This window comes from Calypte anna, chromosome 6, assembly GCF_003957555.1.
Source record: "Calypte anna isolate BGI_N300 chromosome 6, bCalAnn1_v1.p, whole genome shotgun sequence".
NCBI lineage: Eukaryota > Metazoa > Chordata > Aves > Apodiformes > Trochilidae > Calypte > Calypte anna.
Window position 1 is genome coordinate 20,825,394 of NC_044252.1, and position 25,018 is coordinate 20,850,411.

At 52.2% G+C, this 25,018-nt stretch overlaps 2 protein-coding genes across 8 annotated transcripts in view; one reads left to right on the plus strand and one right to left on the minus strand.

Moving 5' to 3' along the window:
* Window positions 1-5,967, plus strand: part of DNMBP (dynamin binding protein) — a 35,596-nt gene extending 29,629 nt beyond the window's left edge. For all 7 annotated transcript variants that reach the window (XM_030453308.1, XM_030453310.1, XM_030453313.1 and 4 more), the window contains 9 exons: window positions 420-619; window positions 746-876; window positions 1,119-1,223; window positions 1,417-1,545; window positions 2,023-2,355; window positions 2,810-2,992; window positions 3,072-3,270; window positions 3,368-3,822; window positions 4,183-5,967. In XM_030453308.1, the coding sequence (XP_030309168.1) occupies window positions 420-619; window positions 746-876; window positions 1,119-1,223; window positions 1,417-1,545; window positions 2,023-2,355; window positions 2,810-2,992; window positions 3,072-3,270; window positions 3,368-3,822; window positions 4,183-4,368 (1,921 nt within the window). In that variant the 3' untranslated portion in view covers window positions 4,369-5,967. The remainder of the gene's footprint in view (window positions 1-419; window positions 620-745; window positions 877-1,118; window positions 1,224-1,416; window positions 1,546-2,022; window positions 2,356-2,809; window positions 2,993-3,071; window positions 3,271-3,367; window positions 3,823-4,182) is intronic.
* A 95-nt stretch (window positions 5,968-6,062) lies between these two features.
* ABCC2 (ATP binding cassette subfamily C member 2) lies at window positions 6,063-23,245 on the minus strand. The gene is given in 35 exon segments (XM_030453307.1): window positions 6,063-6,645; window positions 7,058-7,252; window positions 7,580-7,746; window positions 7,987-8,145; window positions 8,393-8,536; window positions 8,632-8,733; window positions 9,124-9,250; window positions 9,719-9,918; window positions 10,019-10,174; window positions 11,153-11,307; window positions 11,784-12,003; window positions 12,266-12,371; window positions 12,812-12,944; window positions 13,777-13,963; window positions 14,256-14,423; window positions 14,527-14,681; window positions 14,684-14,702; window positions 14,852-14,978; window positions 15,166-15,232; window positions 15,327-15,411; window positions 15,703-15,849; window positions 16,118-16,255; window positions 16,678-16,743; window positions 17,205-17,459; window positions 17,952-18,129; window positions 18,688-18,866; window positions 19,489-19,667; window positions 19,670-19,719; window positions 19,956-20,011; window positions 20,334-20,456; window positions 20,870-21,004; window positions 21,806-21,934; window positions 22,391-22,537; window positions 22,539-22,562; window positions 23,107-23,245. Coding segments are annotated over 35 exon segments (4,650 nt in total). The 5' UTR covers window positions 23,149-23,245; the 3' UTR covers window positions 6,063-6,515.
* Window positions 23,246-25,018: the final 1,773 nt, after the last annotated feature.

Genomic DNA, 25,018 nt, shown 5'->3' on the forward strand with positions numbered 1-25,018 from the left:
GAGCTGTCAGCCCCAAAGAGTCAGGAGAGTCCTATGCAGGCTGTGGTCCTGAGCACAGTCAGTCCAGCAGAGGAGAAAGATCTGGGCATTTGGGTGGTGGCACAAAGTCTGAGGTAAGTAGTACTCTGATAAGCATGGGGCAGTGCCTGTGTGGGATTGGCGGTGGATCTGACAATGGAGAGTATACTGGCTGGGAAGGGTCAGCTGGTGTGGTGAGGTCTGGAAATCTGGGGTTAACTTGAGATCACCAGGTATTGAGGAGTGCAGTTGGGTTTGGAGATAAGAGAGGAGTGACCTAGGGAAAAGGTAGATTGAGAGTTGTCAGTGTTTGACTCTTATTGGGGTTGATTTGAAGTGACAGTGTTTGTGTGGCTGAGCTGTACTGAAGCCTGGTGCAACTCCTTTGTCCTATTTCCCAGGGGCAGCACAAACTACATTAACCTGGGCTCCTTCCTCATCAAGCCAGTGCAAAGGGTGATGCGTTATCCACTGCTGCTGATGGAGCTGCTGAGTGCAACCCCTGAAGCTCATCCTGACAAGTCACCACTCACAGCTGCTGTCCTCGCAGTCAAAGAAATCAATGTCAACATCAATGAATACAAGCGCCGGAAGGACCTGGGTGAGTTCTTGGATAGCACAGGGGAGTGAGGGATAGGAGTGGGCAAATTGAGGTTGGCATCTGAGGCACTGTACGACACAGGCATTGTGCTGAAAAGGGTTTCAATTTCTATATCAATCTCTTCAGTGCTAAAGTACCGGAAGGGTGATGAGGATAGCCTTATGGAGAAGATCTCCAAGCTCAACTTCCACTCTATCATCAAGAAATCCAACCGTGTGAGCAGCCACCTCAAGCATCTCACCGGCTTTGCACCCCAGGTAATGTGCATCAGCTGCAAGTGCACTTTGCCCTGTGGTGCTTGGGGAGGAGGTGGTGTCTGCTGTCCCCCTACTTCCCTTCCCTGATGAGTAGCTCTGATCCAGGCCAGCAAGGCAGAGCGAGCTTAGGGTCTGAACCACCTGTGTCTGCTATCTAGCTTGTGGGCAGGAGGCCCCACATCTTGCACTCTGGGAGGTGCTGAAGACCTGCTTTGCCTTCCTTGAGACATTTTCTCTCACAGCTGAAGGATGAAGCCTTTGAGGAGACAGAGAAAAATTTCAGGATGCAGGAGCGGCTGATCAAGTCCTTCATCCGGGACCTTTCCCTCTACCTGCAGCATGTACGGGTGAGTTACTCTGGGTGTGATGCCTCACCCGGGGGGCTCACCATGCATTTCCCCTCCTACCTGCATGGTGTGTACCTGCAGTGCTTGCCCTCAGCTCTGCCAAGGGATGAACTCTGGCAGACTGGGCTGCCCTTGGAGGCCTCTTCTCCTGGGCAGCAAGCATGGATGTACTGACTGTGTGTCCCTGGTGCAGGAGTCAGCCTGCATGAAGGCACTGGCAGCAGTGAGCATGTGGGACCTGTGCACAGAGAAGGGCAGTGGGGACTTGGACCAGTTCCAGAAAGTGAATCGGCTCATCAGTGACCAGCTCTTCTCCAACTTTGTGAGTAAGGCTGTGCTCTCATGTGGCAGGGGCACCCCTCTGGGGCCATTCCTGGGAGCCTGCTGGAGATGGGCAACCCCTGGGAGGCTGCAGAGAGGGTAACACAGGCTAGGAAAAGTATGAGGAGTCCTGTTTGCCTCTACCTTCCTGAGAGCTTTGATGCCTGTGAGTTTATGATGTGTATTGAGCAAGTTTTATTAGATACACTTCTTTTCAGCCCTATCTGAACTGTTATATTTCTCTGTGTGAATGGTTCAGATACTTCCTATAGCATTGCTTTTGCTGGCACATTTATGCAAGATTATACAATAATTCCTTTTGGAAGGGACTTCTGGAACTCCGGTGGGTGCCGTCGGGAAGATGGAGTCTGTGTTGTCCTGGGGAGGTTGTGTGCTGGAGGGTGAGCTGCTGGTGTCTGTACCACCTGGTGGGAGAGAGCACCTTGTCTCACCTGCTGTCTGCATCTCTGCCCACCAGAAAGAGCGGACAGAGCGGCTGGTGAGCTCTCCCCTGAACCAGCTGCTGAGCATGTTTGCGGGGCCCCACAAACTGGTGCAGAAGCGCTTCGACAAGCTCCTCGACTTCCACAACTGCACGGAGAGAGCAGAGAAGCTGAAGGACAAGCGAACCCTGGAGGAGCTGCAGTCAGCCCGTAACAACTACGAGGCACTCAACGCCCAGCTGCTGGATGAGTTGCCCCAGTTCCTGCGCTTTGCCAAGGAGCTGTTTGCCAGCTGCGTGCGGGGCTACGCCGAGGCGCATTGCGACTTTGTGCGCCTGGCGCTGGAGGAGCTGAGACCCCTGTTGTTGGTGGGTTCCTGGAGCACAGCCTAGCACTCTGGGCTCAGTGCAGTGCTGATCCCTGCAAAGGGCTTGTCCCCAAGCCTCTGTGGGACCCATCCTGTTGTGGGGGAAGCTGCTGCTGCTGTGTCAGGCTCCAAGTGCCTTGGGGAAGGCTTCTGTGAGAGCCTGTCAGGACAGGGATTGTGGGGTCATGATGCAATTGTGTGTAGAGATGACGAAGGCTTTAGCAGCTCCTGGAGCAGTAGTAGGAGAGCATTTGCCTGGGAGGATCTCAAGTCATGAGTTTGGGTATCCACTTACTGCTGGATACAGACGGGACTGAAAGTCTGGGGACCTAAAGCTAGGCAGGACTCAGAGCCCTGCTTGGCCCAGGAGCTGGTGTGGTCTCTGCTGTAGCTCTTGGCAGCTTTTCTCAACAGCTGTTATCTAATTGTGGCCCCCAACCCTGCTCTGGTTCCAGTTGCTGAAGGTGTCTGGCAGGGAGGGGAACCTCATTGCCATCTTCCAAGATGAGCACAGTCGAGTCCTCCAGCAGCTCCAGGCCTTCACCTTCTTCCCGGAATCCCAGGCAGCTCCCAAGAAGACTTTTGAAAGAAAAAGCATGGAGAGGCAGTCTGCCCGGCGGCAGCCCCTTGTTGGCTTGGTGAGTTCCCTCTACCCCATGTCTGTCTGGGCTTGCAGAGCCCAGGATGACCACTCAGGCCTGTTGTCTTCCTCTGCAGCCTAGCTACTTCCTGCAGTCAGGTGACATCCGAGCTGCCCTCCTGGCCCGCTATCCCCCAGACAGTATCTTTCAGGCCGATCGCAATTTCAACGCTGCCCAAGACCTGGATGTCTCGCTGCTGGAAGGAGACATTGTGGGTGTCATCAAGAAGAAGGACCCCATGGGCAGCCAGAATCGCTGGCTCATAGATAACGGTGGTAGGTGACTGCTCCCTGCCCTTGGCTTTTGCTGCAGCTCCCCTCCTCTGGTTCCGCTGCACCCTAATCTGAGCTCACTTTCTCTCCCTCTCTGCAGTGACCAAGGGCTTTGTGTACAGCTCCTTTTTGAAGCCCTACAACCCACGCTGCAGCCAGTCGGATGTCTCTGTGGCCAGCCACTCTTCCAATGAGTCAGAGCACAGCAGCTCCTCTCCCCACAGCAACACTACACTGACCTTCAGCCCCAGTGGGGCAGCTGTTGCCTTCACTCAGAATCCCCTGCAGGACTCAGCCTCCCCAGCAGACCCATACCAGTCCCCACAGACTCCCTCAGAGACAGATTCACCCTCTCTGTCCCAGCTTGGCTCTGGTGACAGGACAGCCCTGCTGGAGGTTGGTACAGTGACATCTCGGCACCGCTACAGCCGCCCTGAGCTGGGCTGCAGTCCTGATTCTCGCAACGGGCACCCCACCAAAGCACATCTCCAGCCTGCACCCCCAGTGGAGGACAGAGACTCTGGGTTGGAGAGCAGCGAGTCAGAGGGCAACCAGGTGAGACCTTAGCCACTTAGGGGGGCTGGGGATGCTGAGGGCTGACCCACTTCTTTGAGGCAGCAACCAGGAAGAGGTGGGAGGCAGAGACTGCTGTGTCCCAGAGGGATGACGTGGAAGGTGAGACCTTTTCTCCCAGCAACAGAGCTGCAGATGCAGAGAACTAGACTGCAGGTGGGGGCAGCTCTGTCAGAGGCCAGGATGGGGATGGGGCTGTCACTGCTTGGGGAGAGGTGCAAAAGCCCAGCCCTGTACCTTGATTCTCTACAAAGCACTATGCACATGCCATGCAACATGAGAGCAAGTCTGCATGGTGTGACCATCCAAATGATGCTTTCCCACTTACTTTCTGCCTGACAGGTCTATTATGCTCTCTACACCTTCAAAGGCCGAAACACCAATGAACTGAGTGTGTCAGCTAACCAGAGACTCAGAATCCTGCAGTTTGAGGACATCACAGGAAATCGGGAGTGGTGGTTGGCCGAGGCAAAGGGAAAGCAGGGCTACGTGCCCTCCAGTTACATTCGGAAGACAGAGTACACGTGAGGCAGCAGCAGGAACCTGCACCCTGTGCCTTATTCCTGCAGGGACTGCCAGGGGCCTGGGGTGCCCTGCAGCCCCCACTGCTTGCCCTGAGCCTACATTCTTGGCAGCCATGCAGTGCTCCTGAGCCCTACTGCCATTGCTGCCCATGGCAGGAGGATGGGGGAGGGGATGCTGTCAGGACAAGCAGGAACAGGTAGCTTTTGTGAGGGCAGAGGCAAGTTCATCTGTGCTGTTTGAGACTCCTGAGTCCAGCCAGGAGCCGGGGAGTGAAGCTTGGGGCCATTGTCCAACAGATTAGGCTTGACCAAGACTGAGAGATAAATTGTGAAAGTGAGTTTCTGGAGTCTGTCTTTAGTCAAGTAGTGTTAAAAGCATCCTGGGCCCGATGAATGTGTTCCCTGTGCCTTCTCAGCAGCCAGAGTCTGGTCTTATGTATGTGTCTGTGCAGGATCTCATGGTGGGACATGTACTCGCTGCTTGGGGAAGCAGCTCTCAGAGTCACTGGGAGTAATTAGTCTCCAGGGATGGAATGAGCCCAGCCTCTGAAAGCCATCTCGGCAGAGCCTCTATCCAGCAGGTGCTTCATCCCCATGCTTGGTCTCCCAGGGGCTTGGGCCACTCCAAGCTCTGCTGCTAGCAGCAGCCATCAGGTTCAAATCTTCCATATTCCCATGGCAGCACAGTTTCTCCAGTGCCCAAGACACATCTTTTCACTGACATGCCCACCTAGCTGCTCTGGGCTGGGGCAGGAGAGAAGGCAAAGCACAGGCTCTCCCCCAGCCTGATTTTTGGGGACTCTGACCAGAATTGGCTGTGATTCCCTGCAGGACACTGCTGGACAAGGTCCTCCCTGGGAGGGATATGGGGTACCCTTTGCTGGGGTGGTATGTCTTGCCCACTGCTGCATGTGCTGAGAGAGGGCAGCTCACTTCTCTTGGGGCAATGTTTGCATCCCCTGTACTGCTGCTCTGTAAATAAAGATTTGCCTTTGTGTAAAGGAAGTGCCTGAGCAGGTGTTGGGAGAGCTGGGAGGAGTGCCTGGCCAGTGGTGGGCTTGGGCAAGGCAAAGCCTACAGGTTTCATGCAGACCCTTCAGGGCCTGGAAGAACCTTTTGTTTGGGTCTAGCATGTTTCTGCCATGGTGTTTGTGCCAGCTGCAGCTCAGGCATTAGAAAATCCTCATAGGAAAGTTCTTCATTAAGATAAAGTGACTGCACTGCCCTCTCCCTCTGCCCAGATGTGTGTTATGTGGGCTGCTTCTGTCTCTCCTGCCACCAGCAAGGGTGAAGAGGCTCTTCTGCTGTAATTGGGCAGGCAGCAGCCACGGTCAGCACTTCAGCTCCTGACTTTTATGGCCAAGAACAAAGAAGGGTCAAGAGTTTGGAGTTACATGTGAGCACATGGGTGTAGCACCTGTATGTGCCTGCACCTCTCCACCTTGTCTTTGCCACAGTCAGGTTTATAGTCTGGAACCACATCCTAAAATCTTCCCTATTAATGGTTATGGTAGCCCCAGGGTCTGCCTCATTTATTTGCAGTTAGGGAAGGTAGGCAGTCCCTTGCTTTTCCACTGTTGGAGGGTGGTGTTCATGCCCAAATATAGCTGTGCCACTCAATTTTGACTCCGCACCCATGTTTGCAAAGCCAGTGCTACAAAACCAGTGCTACCAGCTTCCCCTGAGCACAAGCCAGGATTAACAATGAGATGATATTTATTTAATATGCCTTGAAGTCAAACTTTTAGTTGGAAGATTAGAAACAGTTACAAAAAGTAAATAAATTATAACATTTCATCTTAGATTAAACTAAATTTCATTCCACAGTGCTTCAGCATCTCTCAGCTAGGTTTTCCTGCCGTGGTGAAATACAGAAATCTGAATGTTCTAGGCCATGGTCTCCCTGACAGATAAATTTTCTCTGTACTGGAATAAATTACGCTACTCCAGACCCACTTGTGCCTACCAGGCAGGGTGTGGTACCGAGGTTAACAGCTCTCTCAACTCCAGATCCTTTCCCTGACAGCCACAAAAGCAACCCTCTCAGTTTTCACAGCTGCAGAGATGAACTCCTGGGCAGTGCCTGTGTGGTGAGCACCAGCAGGAGGGAGCAGCTGCCCACACACAGAGCCACACACTGCTCCACTTCCCCTACAGTGCGGTGGTCTCTGAATTCACAATGCCAGCATCCTTTGCCATCACAGAGAAGATTCCCTGCTTCTTGAGCAGCTCCTCAGGGCTGTCGTATTCCACAATCCTCCCGGCGTGCAGCACCATCACCCTGGCAGCAGGGAAGGAGAAGGCCTGAGCCCCCAGGATCTGAACCAATAGCACTCCTAGCACCAGCACTACAGCCCCATGGACCCTTACTCCTGCTACTGCCATGCTGTGGTTCACTTCTCAGCCCAGAGCTGAGGGCACAGCTCTTCTGCCTGTGCTGGTGGGATAACACACATAAACTGCCAAAAACTGTTGCTGTAATGAAGGATCAAAAAATGTTTCTCCCCACAAAGGTGTAACTACCACATGGCCATCCTTCCCTTCTCTGTTCTACTCTCCTGGAAGCTTAGTATTTAGCTGTCCCAGGCACTGCACACATGCCTGCCCCTCTGGCTATATCCTTGCTTCTGCTTGTGGCCACTTCTTGCCCCATCCTGAGAGCCCAGAGCTCCATTCCCCTTGCCCCACAGTACCTGTTGCTGTCCATGATGGTGTGGAGGCGGTGGGCAATGGTAAGGACAGTGCAGGAAGCAAACTCACTCCGGATTGTTGTCTGGATTAAATGATCAGTTTCCAGATCTACAGCTGCTGTTGCTTCATCAAGGATGAGGATCTTGGCTTTGCGGAGAAGGGCCCGAGCCAGGCACACAAGCTGCCGCTGCCCAACACTGGGATGAGGTGGAGAACAGGAGTTACTTGACAGACACCAGCATAACTTCCTCAAGCCCATGCTGCTCTGAGCTCATCACTGTGCCTGCCCAGCCCTCCTTAGCCTTGAGCCAGCTGATCATCTGACACCCTGGGCACCACATCCCTCAGCATCTTCTCATCATGGAAGGGTTGGTTCACACTGGCTCTCTGACAGGCCTGACTCCTGGACCTCTTTCTTCCACCTTCACTCTCAGAAGCTTATGTGCCCTGGACAGCCATTCTGCTGAAGGCTGCTTTTCCAGGCTGTTATCTGGGAGATGGGTCTTTCTCCAGTCCTCACTCACCTCATATTCTCCCCTCCCTCGCTCACAAGATGCAGCAGCCCCTCAGGAAGGGCTTGCACATATGTCTTCAGGTGGGCCAGCTCAAGGGCCTTCCAGACCTCCTCGTCTGTGTACTGGTTAAAGGGGTCCAGGTTCATCCTCAGGGTTCCAGTGAAGAGCACAGGGTCCTGCCCAACACAGAACTATGCTCAGCAGAGTTCAGCAGGGGTGATTGCTCCAGGCCCCTGAGTTTGGCCACATCCTGCCTGCCTCGCTGCCTGCAGCTGGGCAGGTGCCAGCAGTGGGATTACAGCCCCGTGGGCTCCCTGCAACACCCAAAGGTGCCCTTATGGTGGTGTGTAGCCCAGGAAAAAGAGCCTGAGGATTCCAGAAAGCAGTGGGACTTGGAAAGGCAGGGATCACCTCACCTGAGGGATGATGGTGAGGTTCTGGCGCAGGTCATGGAGGCCAATTGTTGCTATATCCACCTCGTCAATGATGATCTTCCCTCCAGCAGCCTCCAGCACCCGGAAGAGGCAGTTGGTAAGGGAGGATTTTCCAGCCCCAGTACGGCCCACAACCCCAACCTGTAAAAGCAGCTATTTAGACCAACCAATAGAGTTGAAGAAAACAGGGCAGATGCTCTCCAGTGGCCTTCCTGCCCTGCATCTGCAGTCACCATTTTGTCACTGCCCCACAGCTTGAGTCCCCAGGATCCACATCCTATCACCATCCCTCTCCAGCCCACAGACCAAAGCTAAGAGGACATAAACAACTTTTAACACCATGTCACCATAGAAAGTGTAGTGAGGGCTGAGGCAAAGAGGTTCTTACCTTCTCAGTGCTCCCAATATTGCAGGTGATCCCCTGAAGAATCAGTTCCAGTTCAGGTCGGTAACGAACTTTGTAGTCAACAAACTGGATCTCACCTTTGCTTGGCCAGCCAGGGGGTGGACGTTTTTCTGTCACCCATGGAGCCTGGGGGCACAGGAGTGTTAGTGGGTTGCACCTCGTGATATTGGCTAGCACCAAGCTGTCCAGCAGGTGTTTTGTCTGGACTCTGGTCTCCTCACCTCGTTCTTCACTTTTGTGTACTCATGTACCCTCTCCACAGCCACAATGTTTGTCTCCAGCTCTGAAGATGTCCGCACCAGCCAGTTCAGTGTCTGGGTTATCTGTGTGGCAGAACCCAGAAGATGCAGACTTCAGTGGCACCGAGGAATGACCACCTCAGTTCAGGGACTCAGTCTGGGCAGGAGCATCTCTGCCCTGGCCTCTAAGTCTCCAGTCCCCAAAGGCAGCCCCCTCTCCCAAGCCCTTCAAAAGCTTTGCTGTAGCATCTCTCATCCACAGCAGGCTTGTGCTCCTCCCCCAAGGCAACACTTATCCCCCTCATACTAGGATGTGTGCTCCCCTGGCTCCATAGCAGCTCCCCAGGTTGTGGGACACCGTATCTAATCCCTCTCCATGGATCACAGCTGGAAGCAGGGCAGCATCCTGCAGCCAGCCCAGAACTCCCAGAAACAGCCCTTCCCTGGAATAAGAAAATTATTTCATTAACTCACGTTGAGGGCAGAGGAGACAGAAAGGCCCACGATGCCGCCCTCCAAAGTGCCCTTTGAAATCACAGCTAGAAGCGCAGAGAAGAAGACCACCAGGCTCCCAACAAACTCCAGACGGATGGCCAGCCACCTGCATCAGGAGAGAACAGCTGAGTGGCAGTGGGGGAGGCATCTGCCTGCACCCAACACACTAGTGAGGCCAGCACAAGAATTTGAGGAGCCTCAGATAGACAACCATCGCACACCTGAAGCATCTACCCAGCAAAACACCAACACCAGATCCTGTTCCTGTCACACTCTGACCTGGAGCATCAGCCACCCCCCAGAACTCACCAAGAACACCTCAGCTATTGACAGCACAACTCAACCTGTCCAGGCTCTGGACACTTCTAGGGAGCCACACTGGCTTTCGAAATCACCCTCAAATGTCTCCTTCTCACAGATAGCTTCCCTATCCCAAGTTCCTCCAGTTCCTACACAGACTCACAGTCCTGAGATTCAGAGGACTGCAACATCTCAGAGACCCTCCTCAAGACCCAGAAGCCCTTGTGCAGAGGTGCTGCAGCATATGTGTTGTGGCATAAGGAATAAAACTCACCTATTTGAGACTATCCAGGAGTAAACACTTTTCTGATTGATATCCATGGTCCTCTCATTTTGCTGCAGGAATCGTTCTTGGTGTCCAAAGGCCCGGATCACAGAAAGTCCTGACACTGTCTCACCAAAGTGGGAGTAGATGGGAGACCTACTTACTGAGTCCAGACGCCGTAGCTGGCGTGATGTGGAAATATAGAAGCGCTGAAATGAGGGACACAGCTTGATTACCAACACAGAGCCCAGCAGCATCAGATACTGCTCTAAGCAGGGCAGGAGCTTTTCTCAAGCCCCAGTTACTCACCAGCACAAAATAGTAGAAAATGCTCAAGGGAATGATAATGAGAACAAAGAATGGGGTTGCCAGGGAGATCATAAGCAATGTGCTGATGATGGCCATGAAACAGGTGAGCCAGCTGCGGAAGGACATGGGAATGGTCTCATCTATCGTGAAGATGTCCTGGAGCATACAAAGAAGTGGGGAGAAGCAGTCAGTGATGCCAGGAGAGGGAGAAACCCAAAGGATCCACACGTACAGGGTTCCTACACATGTCTACAGTAACACAGTGCCAGACACTTGCAAAAACACTGGATCACACTGAATTGGTCACAACAATCAGGGTCACAACAATCAGCCTATGATTAGGCTTAGGGTCATAGCTCTTAGCCTGGGAACAGCTGATTTACCAGGGAAGCTTTCTATAATACTCATCTGTAGCACAAACCAGCTTTGCATCTTCATTTAGACTTAGGATACAGGGGCAGGAACTGAGGCAGAAAAAGGGACAGGACTAACACCCAGTGGATGCAGGTGCACCCATTTCTCCACCTTGTCATCACTCTCCTAACTGGGCACCACATAATCCCTCATCTCAGAATAAACCCAGCAGCCCCATAGACTTGATCTCAAGAGAGATTTTAATTCTCAGAAATCAAGAGATGCCACTAAAGAAAGAACAGGAGTTACTACACACTTCAAACTATTTGTCTGTTTTCTCCCTTCGTTATTGTTTGCTCTTTGTTTTATGAGTCTCGTTTACATAACAAAGTATCTTTTGCTGAGAGTCCATAACCAGAAGGGCAAGCCATTACCAGACATGAGTTCTAGGCTCCTGCCTCTCTTGTTAAACTACTCAAGACCCTTTTCAGTTTCTCCACATCCCCCTTGACCAGCCAGCCCCAAAACAGAACATAGTATCCATATGTGGCCTCCCTAGCACTGGGCAAAGGAAAACTGATCTCCTGGCCATTCTCCTTCTTGTCTAGTCCTGGGTGTGGTTTGCCTCACTGTCAGCCTTGCATCCACCATGCCTCGTTCTCTTCCAGGGACTGATCAGGGTTTCTGTGCAGTGTTGAGCAGCAACAGGGTGGTGCCAACACCCAGTGGTCTCCAGATCCAGTGGAACAAACATCTCCATGTGTGGTGGTGCTTACCAACCTTGGCAAACCTGTTCACAATGCGGCCAGTTGGGTTGTGTCAAAAAAAGCTCATGGGCACACGCATGATGTTGCTGAGCAGTTGGTGATGCATAACCCGAGAGGCCCGCATGGCACCACGAGAAGAGAGAAGGGTTGCAAAGAGCAGGAAGAGAGCTGAAAGGGAGCCCAGGCAGTCATCACCAGTTCATGTGTGACACTGTCCCCCAGCACCCTTTGGCTCAAGGAATGCATCCAGCGTCTCCAAGCCAGCAGCTCTGCAGTGAGCCACTGTAATAGTCCTGCATCCCACCTTCTCAGCAGGCCCCAGTAACTGCATTGCACCACAGGGGAAGAACACTAACCCTTTTGGAAAGCCTTGGGCCCTACCATTCTCTCCAAATTGATTAGAGACAGTATACATCAACCTAAGGAGGCAATACAGACCCCTTGGGGAAATTTATGCTGGCTTCAGGCTGGTATCTGTCCCCAGTTCAGCAAGGAGCAGAGAGGGAAGGCAGCAGCAGACAAATTAACACAGTGCTGGCTCCCCTCAACCCCTTGCTGTACCACTGGCTGCAGGCTGTGCAAGCCATATCTCTTTTGGATCACTCATCTGAGGTGAGTGGGATGCCCTGTGCTCACACACTCACCTTGTGACATCCCCAGCACCCCAAAGACGCCAATGCGCAGGTCTCGCTGCTCTGCAGGGTAGGTCTGGTTCAGGTAGTGCTGAGCATCATCAGTCCAGGCACTGAGCCACAGGTTGGTCCCCACAACAGCCACGTACTGTCCAACGTAGCCCATAGCAATCCAGAAAGAATACCACAAGCCAACAGCACGCAGGTACCTCAGGTACATGGACAACTTCACCTGTGGACCAATTCAGCCCATCACTGCTGCCCACCAAACAATGTCCAATGACCTCCAGCACATCCATGGGACTCTGACCTTGCTGCCCACACTGCTCCCATCCACCATCGTGCCCACCAGCCCCAGGCAGCTCTGTCTCCTTCAGTGCTTCTTGGCTGCAACGAGGCCACAGAACCCCAGCACCAGTATATCTGAGCCACAGTCAGGGTCTTGTAGCACTGAGCCACAGCAGCACAGCGCCTGCTCCATCCATCCTCCTCACCTTGCCGGTTTCCATAGCCTCCTTCTCGATCAGTTGCTGGCCCTTCACCTTCTTGGGGGGCTCATCCTGGGCCTTCTTCCAGGAATTGTTTCTGCTTTTACTGAGTCTGCAAGGGAGGTGAGGGGCACTCTTAGTCACAAGGGTGCTGAATGGGTCACTGTCTCCAAGGAGTCTATCCCCATGCTGCACAGGGACTCCAGTGCTGGAGTCCTATGGGATGCAATGTCTTAACTAGAGCAGCTTTGAATGAGTCCTGCAGAAACTTCAGGCATTTGTGGCCATGAAGTCATAACCCTTGTCCCCAAAAGCAGAACTAGCCAGTGGCAGGAGTTTCAGGGAAGACCACAGAGTAAGGCTGTGACACACTACTGTGAGTAAAGGCAATATCAGATACTTCTGACCCAGCCCAGCTGCTGATAGGAGTAGGTAGAGAGGGTCCCATCCTCTTCTGCAGGAATTCCCCCAGGGAAGGCCCCAGGCCCCCAACTCCAAAGGAGCACTGCAGGGGCCAGGGTAGAGAGCTGAGAACTCAGGTCAGGTCCACACCTGCGACTGAACTCTCTCTGCTGGATGCTGGCCTCTCGCTTTAGAGTCATGGTCACCACATCATCAGGACCCTCCTCCCCAGAAGGCTCAACATCTTCATCACCCTGCTCTTCATCCTCAGCTAAAGCAACAGCTACAAGCACAGAGATAAGGGAAAGTAGAGTCAGGCACTGAGGAGAGAGCAAATCTAATGCACCACACCTCTGCACTCAGCTCCAGCCCAGACCCAGACTGTGTCCTACTACCACACATATCCAATCCTGCTGCAAGCCCAGTACAGCAGGAAGATAAATAAATCTATTGTGCTGGAGGGAGAACTGATGAGGGAGATAGGGCTAGAGCCCAGCACAGAGGCAGTTTCTGCTGCTGACTTATTCCAGTACCACTGGTGGGACCTCAAACAGAGATTTGGGCTAGTTTAATAGGTGCAAGATCTGGTAGGTCATGTCACTCCAGTTTAGGAGCAGGTGGAGGTGCATCTTGTGTGAGTGGACTGGGAATAACGAGGCTCCAGTTGAGCAACTGGGCTGAGCCCAGGCAGAGTGAGCATCGATCGACATGATCTAACACCACTACTCCACATAGAACTTAGGGACAAGATAAAGACAAAATGTTATCCAACATCATAAATATATAAAGGAAAGGATCTTTCTCCAGCATCACTAAGGTATGCAGCCTGTTGCTGCATAAGATTATGGGACCCATAACCATAAAAAACCTAAAAATGGACAGAAAAAAGATAGGTCCATCATTGGCTGTTCAACACAATGCCTGGATGCAAATCTCAGGCAGAAAGTCCTTGTGCTATCAATTGCCAGGAGACGAAAAGGATTCACAGGGGCCACCACTGGGGTTTAGGCTGGATAGAGCCAGGTCAGTCTGACAGCTCAGGTCTTGGGTTTTCATAACCCCAAGAGACAGGCACAAACCCTCTAACTGCTACAGCCTCATTGTGCTCCCAGTACCTGTGGTATTTTCCTTTGAAGCATCCTCCTTCTGGTTGCCATACAAGTTCAGGAACTGGGCAAAGGCCCCCCTGTTTGCAAGCAGGGTGCTGTAGGAGCCATGCTCAGACACTGCTCCTGCAACCAGCACCACGATGTTATCGACCTGGGGCAGGAAACTGATACTGTGGGTCACCAAGATCCGTGTCTGCAACAAAGTGGTTGCAGGGTAGTGAGCATCAGAGCACCCTTCACCCTCCACCCATGGGCCTGAAGGTTCTCCATCCTATACTTGGGTATCTGTTTGCTTATCTGTGCCCAGACAGAGGCCACACATCTGGGGACCCATTAGGCCACTTCTAACTACTACAGCCCCAGGTGAAAACCATAGAACTCTTTCTGTCCCAAGCAAACAGCTTCAGCCTTCTCTGGATGGCCAACACTGTGACAGTGCCACTCCTGCCTGGCTGGGTGGTGGGGAGGAGGGCATGGGTGCTCACCTTCTTTTGCAGCAGCCCTTTTGGCCCCAGCACATGCTCGAAGAGGTACTTGCCAACGTGAGCATCCACAGCAGACAATGGATCATCCAGGACATAAATGTCTGCGTTGCTGTACACTGCTCGGGCTAGGCTGACTCGCTGCTTCTGGCCCCCACTCAGGTTAATCCCCTGGAAGGAAAGAGACATCTCTGAGCCTTGGGCTGGCGTAGGGCAACAGCTCTGTCCTCTGGTACAGGTGCAACGGGAAACCTGTAGTGCCCGGGGCTGGTACCTTCTCTCCAATCTCTGTCTGGTCACCTGCAGGTAGCAGTTCCAGATCTGGAAGAAGGGCACAGGCCTTGATAACCTGCTGATACCTGGCTTCATCCAGTTCTGACCCAAAAAGTATGTTGTCTTTCAGTGTGGCATTCTGGATCCAGGCCTGCGGGGGACATAGGCCAGCGAGCCCTGGAAAGAGAAACACAACAACACTGCCATCTTCTGCAGCTTGTCCTTGCCCTGAGCCACCATTCCAAGACCAGCCCTGCCCTGCTGCCTCCTCACCGAGCTCCCAGGCAGCCCCACAGCCCCTCACACACACCAGCTGCTTCTCTCACCTGGATGTTGATGTGTCCCTTGATATTCTCCATCTCCCCAAGCATGGCTGACACCAGTGAAGATTTTCCTGAGCCCACAGCCCCCACCACAGCCACCAGGCTCCCAGTCGGGATGTCCAGTGTGACACTGTAAAGACATGAGCTGGGGAAGCAGCACTACCACATCACTTACCAGGTCCTGCATGGGACCAGCACAGAGCCATGTCTCTGGGGCACTCACACACACAGCAGCACTGCGAGGAGCAGCTGCCTTCCCCAGCCAACAACACAGACTGAGTCCCACCCACCTGCCCCCAGCATGGTGGAGCACTCACTCTCTTATCGCAGCATTGCCGTCCTGCTCCCAGGAGAAGGTGGCATCTGAGAAACGCACAGCACTGCCTGCCAGCAGAGAGCAGTCCCTCAGGGCTGGGAAAGCCCAGGGTTGGGCCAACCTGTGATCCACAGGGTTGTTTCCCCTGGAGGTTTCCCCTACCTGCAATAGGGTTGTGGTGGATAGCTGAGGTGTCCAGGTCTTCTCCACCCAGGTAGCGCTCCAGCCTCACAGTTGACACTCTGGTCTGCCATGGCAGAAAGAAGATGGCACGGGGCACAGCTGGATGGGCTCGTTGCAGCCCATTAAGCAGAGCAACCCATACAACCAGTTCCCACCCAAGCACTAGCCCCAACCTCTGAGCCCCAGGTCTGTGTCACATATGTGAGTCCTATCCCACCCTACTGCCAGCAGAGTTCTGTGCACAGAACCCTGAGTGTCCAAGACCCAGGTCCATCACATATTTAAGCCCCATGTGCTGGTTTGGCCAAACCTATAATGCACCCCCTGCATCCCCCAGCCCAACATGAGGGCTAACCTGCACCACAGAAGAGAGGACCAAGGGCAGCATAGCCATAGGGAAGCGCAGCACATTGAAAAGGGAGATGGCAGTAAAGGCCTTCTGTGCATCCAGAACGTTGTTCTCATCCACCAGCACATAGACAGCAAAGCTGGCCAAGGAGACCTAGGACAGATAGAAGAGGAAGCCATCATGAGAGTGGTTGCATACAGCCCAGCCCTTCATGCTCCCCCAAGGCCTCAGTGGTGCCTTTCTGCTGGCAACCTCTTCCCCTCCTTCTTTTCTCCTTTGGGCCCCGTCTCACCACTTTGATGGGACCTTTTTCTGACCATGGCTCTCCTGCCAGCAGCCAGGACTATACCCATTCCTGTGGACACAGTCTAACCCCACTTCTGAGGAAGATGCAGCCCTCCCCAGACCCACTGGTGCTCACCAGGAAGGGAGCGCACGTGAACACAAAGACTGAGACTGACTGCAGGTAACTGAAGTTCAACAAGTCCTTGAGCTCACGTTCCCGGATCTCGGTGATCTGCTTCTCAAATGAAGGCTCCCAGGCAAAAAGTTTCAGGATCTGTGGGTTGAGCAGAGTGAGTGGGTACTGGCCTCATAGGAATGCCCACCTCCACACTAAGCTTGCTGGAGGCCAGCACCTCCATCACCAGTTTCTGACTTGCTTGACCCCCTGCTTGTCCATCACATCTCCCCACTCCTGTCCTGCCCAGTGGCACGGAGCACTTCACCACAGTATGCTCACTCCCTCATTCTCGGCTTAGAGATCACTGCCAGGTCATCTACCACCATGGCAATCTGCTTAGCACCACCCAGAAAACCCTCTCTTGTCTCTCAAGTCTTAATCCAGATACTCAGTTCCTCCCCAGCCAATCTATAAGACTATAATGCTGGTGCTGTGGGGTTATACAGGTATGCTGCCTCCAAGTGCACCAAGAAGAAGGGTGCAGCAGTTGCCCAGTGGATCTCCACTCTGCTGTTCACCTTGATTCCGCTGAGGATTTCACTCATTATTTTCATGCGTTCATCTTTGTTCTTCATGTTCCTCACCTATGAACAGAAGAGAGAGAAGTCACCTAAACCAGACAGCAGCTTACCCTTGGAAATACATCTGAGAATGGAAGGATGGGCTCCAGAGCCCAGAAAACCCATCCTACTAAGATGGACGTTGGCTCTCTGGGGCTCTGAACAACCTGGGAAAACACAGCATCCTATTATCAGGTAGAAGTTAGAGCTCTGTTTTGTGGTTAGTAGTATCTCGCTTTTAGTCCTCAAGGCTGCACCCAGCCCCATTCAAGTTCAGCTGTAATGGTAGAACAGGTCTCACCTGCCTCCTTCTCATCTCAGCTGATCAGCCCCCAGCTCAGGCTAGAGACCTCCCCAGCCAAAGTCAGATGAATGTCCTAGGCTGTGAAAGATCCTCAGCACAACATGGAAGCATAGGGGAGCACAGAAAATGAACGAGATCTCAGGAGTGGGAAGCCAAGGAGGATCTTGCACCCACCACTGACCTGGATGTTTTTGGCCTTGGCAACCAGAAATGCATTTATTGGGATGAGTAGCACCAAGAGTGCAATGCCAGCCAGGACAGAGGGGCCGAGCTCTACCCAGAGGAAGACAGTGGACAGGATAATTTGCAGGGGGGATGACCACAGCTGGTGAATGAAGTTGGCCACATCCATGAACCTCTGCGCATCAGCAGACATCAGATTCACAGTCTCTCCCACTGTGGACTCCTTGTGGGTGGCACTAGACATGGTGAGTGCCTGGAGAAAGAAAGAATAATCGCTGCAAGCTGTTCTGGGAGCAGCCTGACTGCCAGCAGCATGGTGCAGAGCAAGGAATTGGCAGGCCAGGTTTAAACTGCTGCTGGGTTTGCTCCTGGTGCCTCTCTGCTGGCCATACCATCATTGTCTCCACACCAGGAGCTGCTGAATGCTGGGGGGAAAGACAGACATCCCTGTGCAGGGATCCCAGGGGCAGCTGCCCTGGGTGTTGCACTCTGAAGAGAAACCTCTCTCAACCCCTGGTAGCTGTCAAACACACAGCTGCAGCCCCCAGGTCCCAAACAGAATTAGCACCCACAGTGTCCCCAGCTCTAGGTAGGTGTCCCACATACCAAGCTCTTCCTGTGCCTTCCTAGGAAGTAAAGAATATTCACCCTAGTCGCCACAGGTTAATGGGGAAGGCAATGAATGCTGGTATCCCCACCCCAGCTTGGAGAAAGTCAGTGGGGGTCATAATAGGACCATACCAACCTTCTTGTAGATGGCAGCAACGAGACTGGCACGCACGGCTATGCCGAGCTGGAAGCACAAGCTAAAGTACTGCTGCAGGCAGAGAGACTGAATCAGTGCTGTCAGGAAGAGCAGGATGGCATACAGATAGCCTTGCCAGGCAAAGGACTCCTCATCTGACACAAAGGCAATCAGCAGCCTGGAGGGCAGAGTGGTCCATGAGACTCCCACCCTACTGAGACAGACCCAGGCAGGGTGCTCCAAACCCAAACAGGGAGAGCATCCTCACAGGAGCAGTGAGAGACCCTGCCCAGACACACACTCAAAAGCTGGGTGTCCCCTACTCTATGAACACTGTATTCCACATGCAGTAGTGAGTCAGTTGTGTCAGATTATCCACAGAGACTGTTTGACAGTGCAGAATAGGGCAGGTCCTGCTGGACTGAGCTGAACTGACTTATGGAGGGACCCAAAGAAGAGACAGGACTGTCTCCAGGGAAGGAGCAGTACTGCTTAACAAAGGATGTAGGGAGTAGGGAGCAAGAAAGCACCCCTAAGAGCTGGCAGGCAGCTCAGATTAGTTCTTCATTAAACTATAACCCAACATATTCTCACACTTTTGGTGATGACACAAAAAGTGGGGGCTGGGAGAGGTACACATATGAAGCTGATGAGGTTGGTTGCAGTGCACACAGGGAGGTGGTGCGGTTGGGTGCAACACCATGAGAGGGCAGGGACAGGAACAGAAAGAACTCACTTCAGCAGCTGGGGACTGACAAACACAAGTGCATCATGAACCACTTTGAAAGCCACCGACAGCAGAACGTTCTTCCAGAAGGTCTTGCATAGGGTTTTCACCAACCAACCCCTGGGGAAATCCTTGCTAGAGCCAGACTCTTCTTTGTTCCCCTTCTTCCTCTTTGGTTGCTTCTCCTCCTAGAGGCAAGCCCACAAAGTAAAAGAGCTGGTTGTGCAGGCTTCTCATACCTGGAAGGATGCTTCTAAGGCAAAGCCCCAGATCAGATATCCTGAATGAAGCCTTAGCTTTACATCCTGGCATGTTCATGTTCCCTCTTGCTGATCTGTGCTCATGTCATACACACCCAATACTAATACCTCTTTTGTGCAGATGTGCCAAAGACAGCTGTTGCAAACCCAAGAACAACCTGAACCCTTCAAGCCAAGAAGTTATGCACCTCAGGAAGAATTGAGGCCAGGGGTATCACAGAGTGATGCTCACTCTGACCGCATTGTAGAAGGTATCTGGGGCAGGGAAAGACAAAGACAAGGCAGCTTGCTGTACTGCAGTCTTGAGGGTGGTTCCTGTCTTCAGTAGGACAGAAGGATTGAGACATTTCTTGGTCTCTCAAAACAAGTGCCTCTACTGAGGATGGGGGAAGACCTTATCATGGTTTCCTCCATCCTTGCCCATGGCCCTAAAGAATCGAAGAAGGGAAAAACCACAAAGGGGGCTGCAGGGAGGTGAGGTGACCCTAGTCCCCAAGGCTAGGCCTGGATCTCTTAGTCCATGCAAGGCCAGGAGTAGGAAGGGATTTACCATCACCAGGATGTCTTGGCTCTGGGCCTTTGCTTATGTTGTTCCATGGTCTAGGTCACCTTCCTGGTGTATTTTCTTCCTTTTCTGTTTCTCCAGTTCTGCTTGAGCCTTCCTCACTGCAGTTTTCATGTTCTTCTCCATTTCAGTGTAAATAGCCTGAGTCTTGTCTTCGCTTTCAATTCCCATATATCCTCTATCTCCAAGGGCTTGCGATAGCCCTTGAAAACCAAGCTGCAGGGCAGAGAAATCTCCCCTCAATGAGTTTCCCACACTAAGCCTTGGATAGCCCTTGCTGTAAATGCAGAGCTTTCACACCCAGCCTGGCCCTGCACAGACTGCACCAAATGTGGTGTCTCTCACAGCTATTTGCAAGAAGCCTGTGCTGCAGGCTCCCCAAAACAGGGCTGGGCCAGCCCTAAAGCACCCTTGCATTTCACCAGCCAAGCCTCCCATGGAACCCTACTCACCTGGTGTACCATTCAAATGTGATGGAGCTCAGGAATGAGGCTGTCATCTCTGGGTTCTAGGGTACAAAGCAGAGTGGCTACCAAGAGATCATGGGTGCTGAGGGATGATGTTTACAGGAGTTGACTCAGCACTCCTGGGCATTAATTAAGGAACTCCAGTTTTAAACTGTGCCAGCTTCAGCCCCAGGAACCCCATTTCACAGACAGAAGCAGCCCCTCCTTGGTCACATGTGCAGATGCCCCAGGCTGCAGGCTCCATCTTTTGCTACAGTCCCCGGGTATTCCCTACCACAGAGTCCCTGCATGGAGCGCACCCTGCCCTGCACAGTGCCAGCCAGGATGTGGTACCCCAAGCCCACTCCTGCATGGACTTCGCACCTTCTCTGTGATTTCTTTTGTTTCTGGGGCGATGTCTGAGAAGCCTGAGACAAGGAAGAGCAGCAGCTGGAGCCCATAGGAGATGTAGAAAAGGACAAAACGTGGCAGATCAGAGATTGGTTCCTGCAGGAATTGAGAGCCCAGAGTGAATGTTGGAGCTTGTCTCAAGGCCACCGGGCATTCAAGAGACAAGACTCCTCCTCAGGACAGTGAACAAAGCTGGGCCAAATGACTCAATGTAAAACTTGCTCTGTGTCCTGGCCCAGCTTGCCTTTGCCACCTCCCCCTCCCTGCTTGTCCCTGACATCCTTTCATAAGGGAAGAAATCGGTACTGGAGTGTTTATAGCTCCTCAAAGACACAGAACTAATTCAAAGAGCAATTCCTGCTCAGGTCTCTTCTGGTTTCTGAAGTCCCTAAGGCAGCTGGAACCTCACTGATACCACTTAGAGTCTGTCAAGAGATAAAGTCTGAAAGGACTTTCTTTGGGAACAGAACAAGATCATGAGGAAGCGCAGAGCTTCCTCCAAACCCAACCTGAAGGGCTCTCCGGAGGAGTGACTGGAACGGCAATATCCCACAGAGCAGGGACAATGTCCAGAAGCAGAAAAGTATCCCCGAGTCTCTGCGCAGGCAGAAGCGTCGTGCATAGTGGATCAGCAGGACCATGAGCTGTGGTAAGGAAATCAGTCAGACATTCAACGGGGCTGCAGGACGAGGTATAGGCTCTAAACATGCCTTTGGAGTGTGTTTCCTGGGATGCCAGCACACACTGCTGCAATTCATTGCCTTGAGGACACTGAGCATCCAGTGCCCGAGCTCCCTGCCAACCCTGAATAGGCTTCAAACTTAATTGCATAGGATAGAGTTTTATTTCAAGAAGATGTAGGATCAGAGTCTTCTGAGAAAAGCAAAGTTTGAAGGCACTCTAACATTATAGCATGGCAGTACTTCTCTTTTTAGCTGTTCTCACCCTGAATACTCAGACATGCCCAGCTGTCAGGGCACACACCCTAATTCCTTCATATTGCTTCCAGACCTGGAACTAAAGTCAGATAAGAGCCCCAGCAGCACAGACTCTCTAACAGTCACCTTGCTTTATAAGTTCACATGAACTCTGCACATGAAGCTACATGACATGGCAGTCATGCTCTGCAATCAGACCCACGAAACCTGTCCTGCTGCCACTGAGGCTTCTGCAGAAATCTCGGCTATGCTCACAGGTACAGTATCTACTCCAGTTTTAAAGACAAAAGGAGGGATCACTGTACAACCAGAAACCTCCTCTCTACCTGTTGCCCTTGTGCAGCACCTACGTGTGTTCAGAGCTGGTCCCTACCCAGGCTACACTTCCCTCCTGGACACGGCTTCAGATAAAATCTGCTCTATGGGATGTTCTCTGCTGCTTGGCCCCCACAGCTTCACCCCTGTCTCTTTGGTGGCACACAGCACATTCATCAGCTGATCTCTTACCCAGGTGGCGATGTACAGACTGGGGTTTGTGTACTGTACAGCTGGCAGTGAGTCCTGATCTGTGTCCTCTACAAATGTCAGGGCCAACTCCGCCACTGCTGTCAGCATCAGCAAGGTGGCCAGCACCTGTGGGGAGAAGGGAGCAGCCAGGAGGGAAGACCTAGTCCATCATGGGCAATGGGAACTCCTGGGAGACAGCTGGGCATAAAAGCATGTGTCCCATATACCACTACACCCTTTTCAGACCCAAACCTGGTCTGGGAGAGCTTTTTCTAAGGTCCTGTGAAGCTGCAGCACTTCCACAGGAGGACTGCTACCATTTTCTTACTTGGAGGGTAACCACCCACAAGATGATAGGCCCCAGTGAACACCTCAGCCCTCCCTCCCCAACAGTGCATCCCCATCCTGTTATCCCCCTGTTCCAGATACATCTCATCCTGGGCTTGCATTGTGTCCCACATGATGCCCAAGCCCATTGCTCCTTCTCTCCTACACCTGGCTCCAGCCCAGAGGCTTTCCACTCATCACTCCTCCACCCAGGATGCTCCAACCTGCCCTGTTTGCCCTCTAAGACCCACTCTACTGCTTGATAATGTAGAGTTTGGTCACAGATGATTTCTCAGCTCTGGATTTACACATGGGCAGAAGCTGCCATGGAGCCAAAATCCAGAAGAAGCCAAGAGGGACCCAGACCAGCACAGTCTGCTGGAAGCACACTGGCAGGTCAGCATCCCGGACGAGCAAGGTAGGAGTCATTCTGGGGGCAGCAAAGAGAGACAGCCAAGTCACTTGGGGTGGCTCAGCTTCGCTTTGCTCACAGGAGAAGAGCCAGCACTCCTGTAGCTCTTGCCTACCCTTCTCCACCCCCCTCCTCAACACCCACCTTTTTGGATGAGTACTGCAGTGCTCACCCAAGGTCCCAGGTAACATCCTCCAGGGACCCATCTATCTGCCTGAACCTGGGAGGGTCTCCCCAACACCACCACTTGCTGGAGACAAGCCAGCTGTAGCAGCTGGACCCAAATAATTCCTTGAGAGGTCTGTGCTGGGTGTCCCGTGTTCCCAGCTGGACAGGACAGGGCTCACTCAAGGAACTACCATTTGAACTGCTGTCTCATGGGTACCTCCCAGGCAGTGCACAGCACTCAGTGCCACAGCAGCCCTGGATAAACACCAGAACCTCAGCCAACCACTGGCAGTTGTGTCCCAGTGTCTGAACATGCCATGAGCCTTGGATCTATTGCTCTCCCACTGAGCATCCCACCTCAAGAGCGGGCGATGGGAGGGGTGTAGCCACTCACCCAGAAGACGGAGCCACAGAACTCATCTAGGGCTGCTGACATGGCTCAGGCCAGAGGAGACAGCAGCTCCTTCCCCTTGCTGTGCTCAGCTGTGAGAGTCTTGGGTGGATGCTTGGGACAAAAGTCCCTGCACACGCTCAAGTAGTGTTGGGACAAAATCCCTGATGACACGCAGTTAATTGTTAACTTGGTGCTGTTGCACAACACCGCACACCAAAGCAGAGACCAAAGGGGCTTTGAAAACTGTATGGGCTCTGGGGAAGGGAGGAGAGGAAGAAACAAGAAAGACATGAAAGGAGAGATACAGGGAAACTGCTGCCACAGCAGGACACACAGCCACAGCTCAGAAACCACAGCCTCTACCGGTGCACACCAACAAAGACAAGCTCACATGGATCCACTAAAGGCAACCTACTGTAGTGTGACAGACCTTTCCTGCCAGAATAAGCCTGATGACTGCTGCCAGTAAGTCCAGCAAATGTTGGTCCCCCACAAGCTGAAGAAGACAGTACACTTTTTCTTGTGTACCACCCATCAAGGAGGTCTGGGACTTCGGACCTGTGAGCTTGAAGCATTTTACAACTGAGATGTTTTACAACTGCTACAGTCATTCTGATTTCCTGGGATCCAGGTTCCATTTTACCACCTTGTCTGGCCTGCACACCCTGGAAATTTTCCTAGTTCTTCCTTTTGCTTCTCTTTCCCACATCTCTGCACTGTGCAGCTTACAACAGAACCCAGAGACAAGAGAGGTTACAACAAGAGACACTGAATCTTCATTCCAAGACAATCCCCCAACATCTGAGACAGAAAGAGGAACAAACCATTCCTGTTGAGCATGACTGCCGCTAAATCATCACTCTGCTGCTTAGAAGTAGTGGAGGTGAGGCAGGTGGGGATGGTGCTACTCTAAGGCTAGAACTTAATTTGCTTTGTCATGCATGCTCTCAGGGAGCAGCAGGTAAAAGGGGAAGGTAGGGTGACTGCAAGAATTCTGCTGTCTCATTCACCAAGTTAGGAAAAAGCTCAGAAGTCAAGGGTAATCCCTTTACTATCAACAGCAGAAAAAAGTTCAACGTCCAACTCATAGGTTAATTATTATTAGCTTATCTGATTAATTCCACTTGGTTTTGTAAATAAAGTTGGGTAGTATTAGGTCATCCAGGCCAGAACCAATCCACTGCTGATGAGAGCAACAATTTTATGCAATAGATAAGAAATAAGTGAATGGAGCAGTCATTCCATCAGCCTTTCTTCATCCGGAGCACTGACATCATGATTCTTGCAGCTTGCTAGTACAGGTGTCCTCTGGCCTCGCTTCTGAGTTCAAAACCCTTTTTTTTCTTTTTTTTTTTTTTTAACTTTATACAGAAAAACCAACATTTGTGTTTATGATGCAGCATCGGCAGACTATTCATGTTAATCGAGTTAGCAGTATCTTAATCATTACCATGACTCAGTATCTCACAATATAAGCCAAGAACTCTTAAATCAGGTGTCCTGAACTATACTGATTACAATCACAGATTTAAACTTCTTCTTAAGAATTTCTTTCTTCCTACTGCCTGCACACCTGTAAGTGATCAAGCAGGCACTGGCACCAGCACTCCACAGCATTCCCTCCCAACTCCTAGGTTGACAACTACCAGATCCCTGAGGTGTGTTTTGGGACACACACCTCTGACAGATTTGTGTGAAAAGGTGAATGCACCCTTTCAGATAAAGATATATAGTCTGTCTTGGTTATAGGCTTTCAATTACCTGATTCTGTTTAAGGCAACAAAAGGTGCTACCACCTTGTCAAATAGTACATTCTCCTTAACAGCCTCAGGCAGACAAATTTGAAATTCTGCTTTTTTGCCCCAAAGTTTGCTATCTCTACTGCCAAGGGGGTTCTCTTCAGGTTTGTGGA